Here is a 12449-nt window from a genome sequence, read left to right as displayed (position 1 = left end):
AACGCTGTCTCGATAGAGAAAATCTAACAGGACATCACAGCGGCATCACTAGACCCCTTCAATAATTCATAATTCAATATATTGATACCCGATTTCTTTATCAACTGTTTGTTCACTTGAGATATAGCAGACACCCCAATATATCATGTATTTTGGTGTATGAAATTGTCCGTTGAAACGCAAGAAGGGAAAGCTTAACTCTCATCGGCGTGCGAACGTTAGACGCCGACGCTGCTCGCCGCTGTGTCACACAAACTGCTCGAAAACATTTATTTGAGTTGTTTTGCCTTTGTTGAGTTGAATAGTGTAAAATCGCTTGAATGTTCAAACTGGAAAGCATTAAGACACACAATTGATTTGACATACCTCCATGCAGACGCAAAATGTCTTCTGTAGTCTAAGTCTGAGCTCCACCCACTAGGAGACCTAAATGCTTCATTAGAGAGATTGCTACAGAAGAGCTGCATGTGGTAGACAGAGTTACTCCAGTAGAGGGAGCCTCTTTGCTCAGCCAATGTAAGTGAATGGGATTTTACATGTGGACCATATTTGTCCAGTAGAGGGAGCACTTTTGCTCAGCCATTGTAAATCAATGGGATTTTAAAAATTTTTGATCATCTTTTGTGTGTACATTTACATAAACACGTCCATTTCAGCCATTTTGTATTGTATTCATTTTTGCTAAGTAACGCTTTGGAAAGACATACATACTACACACGTGTGCCAAATTCCAAGTCAATTGGAGCTGAGGTTCAGGAGAAGAAGAGTTTTGTAGGTTTTCCAAAATTTTCACTGTACAGGAAAATCCATAATGGCAGAAGTATGGGTCCTTGAGGCTTTTTGTTCCCCATGAGAAATGAGGCATGTTTACAAAGTTTCAGAAGATTTGGACAAATGGGGTGGAAATTATATCACTTTGAATTTTTGTTTTTTGGGCGTGGCCTGTAGCGCCACCTATGGGCGAATGTTGACCATTCTTGGTTTGGGGGTACCCGTTGGCATGGAGTATCAATGTGCCAATTTAGAAAATTTTTGACCAGTGACTTTTTGAGCTATTGGGGCTCAAGGAGAAGAAGAATAATAATAATAATAATAATAATAATAATAATAATAATAATAATAATAATAAAACCGATCAAATACAATAGATTCCTCCTTACGGAGGAATCTAATAATAATAATAATAATAATAATAACCATCAATTACAATAGATTCCTCCTACGGAGGAATCTAATAATAATAATAATAATATATAATAGATTCCTCCTACGAGGAATCTAATAATAAAACCATCAATTACAATAGATTCCTCCTACGGAGGAATCTAATAATAAAACCATCAATTACAATAGATTCCTCCTACGGAGGAATCTAATAATAAAACCATCAATACAATAGATTCCCTCCTACGGAGGAATCTAATAATAATAAAACCATCAATTACAATAGATTCCCTCCTACGGAGGAATCTAATAATAATAAAACCATCAATTACAATAGATTCCCTCCTACGGAGGAATCTAATAATAATAAAACCATCAAATACAATAGATTCCTCCTACGGAGGAATCTAATAATAATAAAACCATCAATTACAATAGATTCCTCCTACGGAGGAATCTAATAATAATAATAATAATAAAACCGATCAAATACAATAGATTCCCTCCTTACGGAGGAATCTAATAAAACCATCAAATACAATAGATTCCCTCCTTACGGAGGAATCTAATAAAACCATCAAATACAATAGATTCCCTCCTTACGGAGGAATCTAATAATAATAAAACCATCAATTACAATAGATTCCCTCCTACGGAGGAATCTAATAAAACCATCAATTACAATAGATTCCCTCCTACGGAGGAATCTAATAATAAAACCGACAAATACAATAGATTCCCTCCTTACGGAGGAATCTAATAAAACCATCAAATACAGTAGATTCCCTCCTTACGGAGGAATCTAATAATAAAACCGACAAATACAATAGATTCCCTCCTTACGGAGGAATCTAATAAAACCGTCAAATACAATAGATTCCCTCCTTACGGAGGAATCTAATAATAATAATAATAAAACCATCAATTACAATAGATTCCCTCCTACGGAGGAATCTAATAATAATAAAACCATCAATTACAATAGATTCCCTCCTACGGAGGAATCTAATAATAATAATAATAATAATAATAAAACCGTCAAATACAATAGATTCCCTCCTTACGGAGGAATCTAATAAAACCGTCAAATACAATAGATTCCCTCCTTACGGAGGAATCTAATAATAAAACCATCAATTACAATAGATTCCCTCCTACGGAGGAATCTAATAAAACCATCAATTACAATAGATTCCCTCCTACGGAGGAATCTAATAATAATAAAACCGACAAATACAATAGATTCCCTCCTTACGGAGGAATCTAATAAAACCATCAATTACAATAGATTCCCTCCTACGGAGGAATCTAATAATAATAATAAAACCGACAAATACAATAGATTCCCTCCTTACGGAGGAATCTAATAATAATAATAATAATAATAAAACCGACAAATACAATAGATTCCCTCCTTACGGAGGAATCTAATAAAACCGACAAATACAATAGATTCCCTCCTTACGGAGGAATCTAATAATAATAAAACCGACAAATACAATAGATTCCCTCCTTACGGAGGAATCTAATAATAATAAAACCGACAAATACAATAGATTCCCTCCTTACGGAGGAATCTAATAATAATAATAAAACCGACAAATACAATAGATTCCCTCCTTACGGAGGAATCTAATAATAATAATAATAAAACCGACAAATACAATAGATTCCCTCCTTACGGAGGAATCTAATAATAAAACCGACAAATACAATAGATTCCCTCCTTACGGAGGAATCTAATAATAATAATAAAACCGTCAAATACAATAGATTCCCTCCTTACGGAGGAATCTAATAAACAAATAAATGAAAATAGGCAGTGCACAGAGTGCAAAAAGTCAAATATCTGAACTCTACAGACAAATCAGGTACATAGGGGACCTACATTTTGATGAACCAATGTACAGTATTTGTAACTGAATTCTTAATTTTTATGAGACGGTTGCTGGTTGAGTGACAAATTTAACCAGGACCGTGCACAGACATTTTGGGGGACAGGTGCACAAGTGGGCACCCCTCTCATAATTATTTATAAAAAATAAAGTTACATACAGTAGCACATATTTTACTTACATATTTTTTTATTTCAACATCCATACACTCATGCAAATGTTTAATACTCAACAGATATCTACAAAATTAATGATAAGCACAAACAATTGATAATGTTCTCTATTATCTGGTGCACTTTGAGAGCAAAATTAAGAGGCTAGATCTATGAAGAACTTTGTGCTCTTGTAAACAATTTTGTGCTCTTGTAGTAATTTAATCATAAACACATTGGTAGTGTAGATATGAATGGTGATGACATGGCAAAATACAAAATTGACTAGAGCATACATTTGAGCCATCAAAGAAATTAAGCAAAAATGGTGACCTGTGTTGAACTTGCTCTTCAGATGCTGACTGGGAGTGAGAGATGCTTTGCTGAAGCAACAGTGCAAAACACAACTCTATAGATCTTCTATGTTATTATGAGAAGTGTAAAAATATTTTCGGTTCATTATGAAACTGTGTTGGGAAAATACATTCTAGGTCAGGAGTCTGCAAACTTTTTGACATGGAGTGCCACTTTTTATTTTCCTTGTCAATGGCGATTCAGCTTATGAAAACAGATCATGAGGAAGTATTACATCAAGATGTAGATTGGATTGCAGATATGGAATTTATATAAATAAAATAGTCTACTCCACTCTCGTCATTGCTGGCGTGCCAGTGCCAATTCTGGCACGCGTGCCATAGGTTGCCATAGGTTTTTGTGCATTTTCAAGTATACTGAAAATATATGCATCAGACCAAATGTTAATAAAGAACTTTACCTCCTCATTGCTCCATGTTTGCCCTCTGCTCATTTTGTTTAGTGTACACCACTCTTGCCGCTTGCTATGTTATCAAATCACGTGATTTTTAGGGTCGCATCTTGTGACCTGTATCACATCCTGTTATTGGGTCCGTTTAGACGTCTTTGGTCCATGCTGCATTCATATATCAGTCGAACTGCACCAGAGTTCATTTGGAAGTGGACCGAGACCCACTATTCAGGGGGTCTGGATCCGCTTGTTTGGTGCGCACCAAGGTTTGGATGGCAGCGTTGAACACACGCATTCTGTGTACTGAGGTGAAGGGAGCAGAATCATTCTCCTGCTTTTAAAATTAAAATTAGATGAACAGTTAAACTTTCAAATCTGTCTCAGTCAAGAACCTGGACTATTGTATAGAAATGAAAATCAGTTGGCTTGCCTACAATTACCAATATGTTGTATTGATGTTGTGTCACAGGAGTAAGAATCTATATTTTACCAGACTATATCTTAAAGCTATTGCGAATAAGTATGAGCATGTAAACAGTTGACAAATCATATATTTGCATATTTACTTGTGATGGGTGACAGGTCGGCACTGTTTCTGATATCCAAATATGATTAACTATTAACCACTATTTACCAGAGTTCACTCGTTTTTCGGAATCACAACACTATTTTACGCCAACGCCAGACTAGCTTGCTTGTTGTTAATCTTAATGGAGGGCTATTGCCTAAGTTAGTCTGGCTGTATTGAGATGTTTTAATAGTGGTTTAATTTCACAACAGTTAAAAACAATGCTGAAGCATAGGGCAAACACTATCGTTACTTGGCTGTCTCCAATGAAGGCTGGTCAGAGAGACGTGAATGCTGATCTGCAGGTCGTTCGATTTGCGTGTGTTAACTGTGGTGGCTGTGACAATTGATGTCGAAGAGGGAGGGGCAGGGGTTCATGCAGTCTCACAGAATTAGAACTCAGATGCCGTTGTTGGGCATTACAACACGCTTTTAATCGAGAATTGATAAAATATATAATTAGAAAAACAATTCTTGCAGAAAGGGTACTTATCTAGTCAGAGGCCAAAAGGGCAGGTGCTTGAGCAGCACCTGGTGTCTATCTGTGCACGTGTGTGAATTTAACCCAAACCATCTGACAACAGATGGATTTCAAACAATAGGAGGGATGGAGGGAAGCCCGCAACTAATTGACCTAGGGTTTGTTGGGCCATCAGTCACCCAGAGCTCTGACCAGCCTTCAGTCCATGGCACTCATGTAAAAGCAGACCTGTCATCATGTAATATTATTAGTTCTGTTTAATTCATCCTCCACAGATGAGCACTAGATAGGGAGACAGAAGGGTAATATAGCAGTTTGGGAGGAATTGTTAATCTCACATTTGTGTTTAGGATCAATAGCCTTAAGCACATCTGAGATGAACAAGATGAATAAGAATCCTAAAATAAGCTCCGGAAAAGGACAATTCCTGCATGTCAAAAAATTAGAAAGACTAATAACTTTCACAAGATAGTGATAGTGGTTTTGGTAAACTGTAATTTTGCTGATATTTTAGGTTGGCACAAAAGTTCTTTCATTAAATCTGCTTGTAAAAAGTTAGTTGTCAAGGAATATTTCTCAATTAAAAAAGTTGTAAAAAAAAAAGCTGTGAATCATTTATGTCAGTTGATATATGATAATATCAACTACTTTTATTAACTAACATAATTATTTTCTGTGGCTATCAAATTCAACAGTGGCACAATAGCGCACTCAACTGACAAACATGAATCATAGCCTCAATGATCTGCTACAAATACAAACACAACACTATAAGAACAAGTAAAATGAGTGACAGGTGAAAGCATCAATGTCTGCGGCCCGTGGATACATTTTTGTTTGCTGTTTACAAAGTCTACTGCTTTCACAGAGACAGGTGAGATATCTCAGGACACTTATTTCATTAATATATTTATGGGAGTAGGACAATTCTTCCATACTTTTCTCTGAAAAAAATCTCTTACAGCACCTTTAAGGATTAGTTCTCCCAAAAATTACAATTCCGTAATCATTCACTCACCCTTGTGTTGCTCCATACCTGTATAACTTCTCATGTACATTACGTGACTGTAGCAACATTTTTGCTAAATGAAATAGCATTGATTACACATATGGCTGCATTTTCCCAGTGAAATTTCCAGTGGGGGGGCGCCAAAAGCAAGTGTCGTAATCAGACAATTTAAGATGAATTTTAGATGGATGGTTTAATTATTAAAACTTTCCTCCCTTCCCTAAAACTTTAACCTAAACCTAACCAATAGTGATCTAAAATCAAAACAAGAAATGTAAATTAAATTAAAAGCACATTTTCAGGAGCAACCATGTCATCTAACTTATCAGCTTGCGTGCTTGACTGGTATCGATCCGTGGTCTTCTGAATCCAAAGTCCAACAATACATCAGGTGAGCTACCATGGAAGATGATCACATAGGAATAAGTGTGTAAATGTAGGTTAGTCTCTAATACTAGTGTTTAAATGTATAATTTTTTTAATGATGTGTTCTAGTAAAAAAATGTCGATACCATAGCAGTGTGTGAGTAATAGTGTGTAAAACAAGTGTTAAGTGTGGGGACTAGGGCTGTTAAGATCCAAAATTACAAAAAAGCACCATAAAAATCATCCATAAAATTGTTCATAAAAATATGATCAAAGTAGTCCAAATAATTTGTGTAATGTCCTCCAAGTCTTCTAAAGCCATGCAATAGCATTGTAGACATTTTTCCATAAAGTTAAAGAAATCTTTAGTCATGTAGAAATAAAGTAATTCAGGTTTGTTATTCAACTATACTTATAATTTAGGTCTAGGGCTTTTCCATTGTTTCCATTGCTGTACAATTATATTACTTCTATATCTTCTGGATATACAGTAGATGGCTTAAACACTTTGTCATGAAGTAATCTGTTACGCATGCATTTTCATAAAGTTTTAAGTGTTTTATATATTACCGAAACTGTATTCAGTGATTATTGTTGCATGTTTGTGCAAAAACAAAATCAATCAAAAACCAGAGTTGACATGGAGTGTGTTATTAAAAATGCAAGGCGATATATGATCTGATTATTCATTAATTAATAAAGGTTGTGGAGGTTCTCTCTCATGCATTAATTCCATCCTCATTAGCATATCAGTAAGATTAATCAGAGATCATGTAATTAAAGCCCAACCAGGAGCACCTGCTGCCTATGTTTATGTTTGTGTGTGCATATGTGTTTGCGTATGTGATAGCATGCCTTTGGCTGGGCATGCACGTGTCAATCAATATCCTCTTTATATATATATATATTTTTTGCCTCTGATTGAATTTAGATAAAGGTGTTATACAGTTATAGCATAAAACTCCTCTTTGTCAACATGATTGATTTTCATAATATAAATACAGCTTTTAAAGTAAAAATACTTTAAACAAATATTTACATACAAAATGTACACAATATTGTAGACTCGCCAAAATCACTTACGGAGCAAAGTTAGTGTTAAGTAGCAGAGAAAAAAAAATTGATTTCATTTGGGAATTTTAAGCATATCCATAAATAAAAATGTGACTGTACATACACTTGAAGAAGTACAAAAGAGTAGAACTTTACTAAAAGTACTTAAAAAGTATTACAATTAAAGGTATGCTGAATTGTACCAACCAAGATTTCCAGTGCATTAAAAGCATGGTTGGTTCAAAACATAACATGCAGTATATCTCTATTTCATTTAAATTGCTTATTTGTGTTTTATGAACAGCCAAATTAAGATTTAGATCTATTAAAAAGGTCTTTCTGAACCCATCAGGATATTTATTCCCATTGTTTGGTCTAGAAATAACAATAAAGATTATACTATAGGCCTAAACTAAGCTTAAACTGTTGGCTTATCAAGGGGATTATAGATAAGAAAAAAATATTTATTTTCTTGCAAGTCTGACAATTTTTTATAACTAAACAAAGGGGCCAAGATAGTATGCCCCAGTTCAAGGAGCACTGGTCCAGTTAGCCCCTGCTGGTAGATTCCATAACTACACCTTATGGGGGCAAATTATATGGCCAAAATTATGTATACAACCCCTTGGCTATTTCAGTTATACCCATTGCTAACAGGTGTATTAAATCAAGCATACAGCCATACTATGTATTTATTTATTTTTCAGTAGAATGGAGAGAGAGAGAGAGAGAGAGAGAGAGAGAGAGAGAGAGTGAGTCACTTTCAAAGAGTGCAGTCACTTTTTGGATGCCACCGGTAAAATGGTTTACTGAATCTGGTGTGGAAGAACTTGACTAGCCTATTCATAACCCAGACCTGAACCTCACTGAATTAATTTAGGATTAAGTGAAACAGCAACTGTAAGACAGGCCCCATTGCCCAACATCAGTGCCTGACCTCACTGTTCTTGTGTCTGAAAAGGAGCATATCCCCACTGCCACTAGATGTTTCCACCTAGTTCCATCTAGTGGAATGTTCCATTTAGTGGAAAGTTTCCCAGGATTGTGGAAGCTATTGGAATAGTAAATAGAGGACCAACTCCCTATTAATGGCTTTGTTTAAAGGTTTTGAAATAACATTTTCAACAAACACATATGGGTGTGATGTTCAGGTGTCCACATACTTTTGGCCATATAGTTGTCAGGAAACTGTGACGAGGAGCAGGGCATGGCTGGGCTGTAATGGATCAGCCCAATCAGCCAGGAGAGGGATAAAGAGGAGCCAGCGATGCCAGTTCTAGAGAGAGGGAGACACACGCAGCATAGTCCAGTCAACAGCGTGTGCAGGGACCGGCGAGACAGTTTTCTCTCTCTCTATCGCTCTCTCTACTGCTTGCTCTTTCCTTCTCCCCTCTCCCTTCCCTCGTCCTATTCAGATTCCCATCAGTTGGGGAAGGCTGGCCAATGGAAGGATGACCAAAAGGGCAACATGTTATCTCCAGGATAGGGGCTATTAAGTCAGGCAGGAGGTTTCCCCACCGGACGTTGGGGGTATGGGATGAGGAGGAGGGTGTGGCCGGGCTGTAACGATAGACGCCCGGTGCTGAATCAGCCCAATCAGCCGGGATAGGGATAAAGAGGAGCCAGGGATGCCAGTTCGAGAGAGAGAGAGAGAGAGAGAGACACATGCAGCAGTTTTATGTTGTGTTTTGTTAATTTGTTTATTAAAAGTTTACATTGACTGCTCAGCCAGTTCCCTCCTCCTTCATTGTCCATCGTGTAAATCCATTTCATTGGTGCCGAAACCTGGGAAAGATGGGGGATGCGCTATCGGAGAGCACTCAATGATGATGGATGGTTGCGACACTGAGGAGGTATGGTCCGGTGGTACTGGAGCTGTTCACCAGAAGGCAGAGGAGCCCGCTGCCATCTTCCAGGGGACAAAGGAGCCGCTGCCATCTGCCAGGACACAAAGGAGCCGCTGTCGGCCGGTAGAGGGCAGAGGAGCCTCTGACATCTGCCTGGAGGATGAGAAGCCCACTGCCAGGTCCAGTGTCATCACTCGGTGTTGTGGAGGACCAGTCGACAGCGTGTCCGGGGACCGGCAAGCCAGTTTTCTCTCTCTCTCTATCTCTATCTCTCTACTGCTCACTCTTTTCTTCTCCCCTCTCCCTCCCCTCGTCCTATTCAGATTCCCATGAGGTGGGGAAGGCTGGCCGAAAGGGCAATACCTTCCCTCCAGGAAGGGGGGCGGATTAAGTCAGGTAGGAGGTTTCCCCACCCTGAATCAGGCATTGGGGGATGAGGAGGAGGGTGTGGTCGGGCTGTAACGATGGATGCCCGATGCTGAATCAGCCCAATCTGCTGGGAGAGGGATAAAGAGGAGCCAGGGATGCCAGTTCAAGAGAGAGAGAGACGCACGCAGCAGTCTTGTGTGTATGTGTTTTGTGTTATGCTGGAAATTAGTTTGATGTTTTGTTTTGTTCATTTGTTTTTTTAAGTTTACGTTGACTGCTCAGCCAGTTCCTGCCGGTTCCAGTAGTAAGGAGGACCAACGTGGGATTGAGTCAAATAAAATACTTTTAGGGAAAAGCCCCTCAGGGAACTGGACAGACTCAATGACTAAAGGAAATGGACAGGCTTATCAACCACCACAGGGAACAGGAAAGGCTTGTCAACAGCCTCAGGGATTTGGACATATTCGATGACCACAGGGAACTGGATTGGCTTGTCGACAGCCACAGGGTACACGCCACAGTGAACAGGACAGGCTCGTTGATGGTCTCAGGGAACAGGACAGACTCTATGATCATGGAGAACTGGACGGCCCATGTGGCAACCACCATGGTCGGGAGCACTGGTAGTGATTGGGGAACCTCTTCCGTGGCCGGGAGCGCTGGCAGCGACTGGGGAACAGCCTCCGTGGCCAGGAGCACTGGCAGCAACCGGGGAATGGTCTCTGTGGCTAGGAGAGCTTGCAGCGACTGGGGAACGGCCTCCATGGCCAGGAGCTCCGTCTCTTCCTCCTGAGAAGAGGGGCTGCAGCACCCACTGTTGGTGAGAAACAGGCTGAGATAAAATAATCACACTTTAAAGATAATTTTATGGTCTTGGGGGTGAAGACTACCCTCTTCACCCCCAACAGGAATACACGACTTGATGGGCTCAACCAGGCCTTCCACAATGAGATTCGAGGAATGGAGGAAGCAGGAGATGGCAAATCCAACTCAAAGGTACATTTATTTATACACAAACAAATTTAATTAAATGCGTAATGGTGAAGCTTCAGACATAAACTCAAATGTTGGCTCCACTGACACACACACACGTGCAGGCTCAACTTTCTCCCTCACTCTGAGGTCTGGCTCCTTTTATTTTCCCTGTCTCTCAATGTGAACAAAGAAACAGCAATTATCAGCAATTAATCTCAGGTGAAATCCCTTACTGATTCCTTGTTCAGGCAAGTCGCAATCACTGCGGTTTTATCAATTTGGGGCCGCACCTGAACATGACCCAAGTTGAACCCCAGATAATGTACCTCCACCCGCCCAGTTGCACACTTCTTCGGGTTTGCTGGGAGCCCCGCTCGTCGCAGCAAATCTATATTACTATAAATAATGATATCATCCAAATTGGCAGCGGCATACGCAGCATGCGGTTTGAGAACCCTGTCCATAAGACACTGGAACGTAGCCGGGCACCAAATAAACCAATCAGAAGGGTCACAAATTTGTTTAAACCAAATGGTGTGGAGAAGGCCGTTTCATGGGACATCATCATTAAAGGGATCTGCCAATATCCTTTTGTTAAATCCAATGTCGAATAAAAGCGAGCCATGCCCAACTGATCAGGCAGTTAATTTAATGTGGCATTTGATAAGCATAAAATTTCAGCACCAGTGTAACAGATTTGTGGAATGAGGAAGTGGGAGTCGGCGAATCCAACTCAAAGGTACATTTTTATACACAAACACATTCACTTTACTGCATAACAGTGAAGCTTCAGACATAAACTCAAATGCTGGCTGCACTGGCACACATACACCTGCAGGCTCGTCTCTCTCACCCCTTTTTTTCCAACGTCTCTCACTGTGAACAAATAAACAGCAATTACCAACGATTCATCTCTGATGAAAACTTCTCTCCCCAGAAGAACGCTCAACCATGCCCTTGCCTCCACAACTCCCTCACCGGCTGGTTCCCCTGATGGAGACTGTTGTGGCAAAAACAATAATTAAACAAATAACATCACAGGATAAGAGACATCAGGATCCAAATTATATTTTAAAAGATAGTTTATTCTTTTAAAAGAGGTTTGTTCACAAAAATATCATTTACTGAGTTTCACACCCGTGAAAACTTTATTTATGGCTAAATAATCCCTCTGTCATTCCTGTACCCATATTAAGGAGTTAAAAGGCTTTTTCCTGACCATCTGTTTTACTGTGTGTGTCTTTGTTCCTGCCAGGTGAATAGGAAAATACCAGAGGAGAGAAACACATGATTGAATCGAAAGAAAATCTACATAATGTCTTAAGAAAGTAAATAAGAAAGAAAGTAAAATATACATTTTCCACAACAGAGACCAAAGAGCTTTTTGGAATTGGCAGCTCCTTGGTGAACCGGAGAATCAGAATTTTGTTTTATTCCTGCTGGGTCCAATAGTGGTTGAATTGTTCTGTCAGGAAATGTAAGGAGCAAGGAGGACCCAAGCACAGGAATGAGTGAAATATAATACTTTTATTTAACAACGGAAACAAACAGGGAACACAAAACTCTCACAAGGGAGAGAAAAACAAAATTAAACATAAATCAGAATATAAACAAATAGATAGGACAGACCAGAAGCATGAGAAGGACAGATGAGAATACTAACAAACGAATAAATCTTACAACACGATTCAACAAACACAAAAGGCAAGAAGGCACAATAAAAAGAGGAACATACATGAGGGACAGGTACAGACAATCAACATAATGAGGACTAAACTAGGGGTGAGGCCAGAGGGAATGCGTT

At 39.0% G+C, this 12449-nt stretch overlaps 1 protein-coding gene across 1 annotated transcript in view; it reads left to right on the top strand.

Moving 5' to 3' along the window:
• Nucleotides 1-11936, top strand: part of LOC127641676 (E3 SUMO-protein ligase ZBED1-like) — a 27582-nt gene extending 15646 nt beyond the window's left edge. The window contains exons 3-5 of the mRNA XM_052124611.1: nt 9165-9537; nt 10579-10666; nt 11901-11936. Of these exons, the coding sequence (XP_051980571.1) occupies nt 9165-9537; nt 10579-10666; nt 11901-11936 (497 nt within the window). The remainder of the gene's footprint in view (nt 1-9164; nt 9538-10578; nt 10667-11900) is intronic.
• Nucleotides 11937-12449: the final 513 nt, after the last annotated feature.

This window comes from Xyrauchen texanus, chromosome 4 (genome assembly GCF_025860055.1).
Source record: "Xyrauchen texanus isolate HMW12.3.18 chromosome 4, RBS_HiC_50CHRs, whole genome shotgun sequence".
In the NCBI taxonomy this organism is placed as follows: domain Eukaryota; kingdom Metazoa; phylum Chordata; class Actinopteri; order Cypriniformes; family Catostomidae; genus Xyrauchen; species Xyrauchen texanus.
The sequence above is the reverse complement of the archived record's forward strand: the minus strand, read 5'-3'. Positions and strand labels throughout refer to the sequence as shown.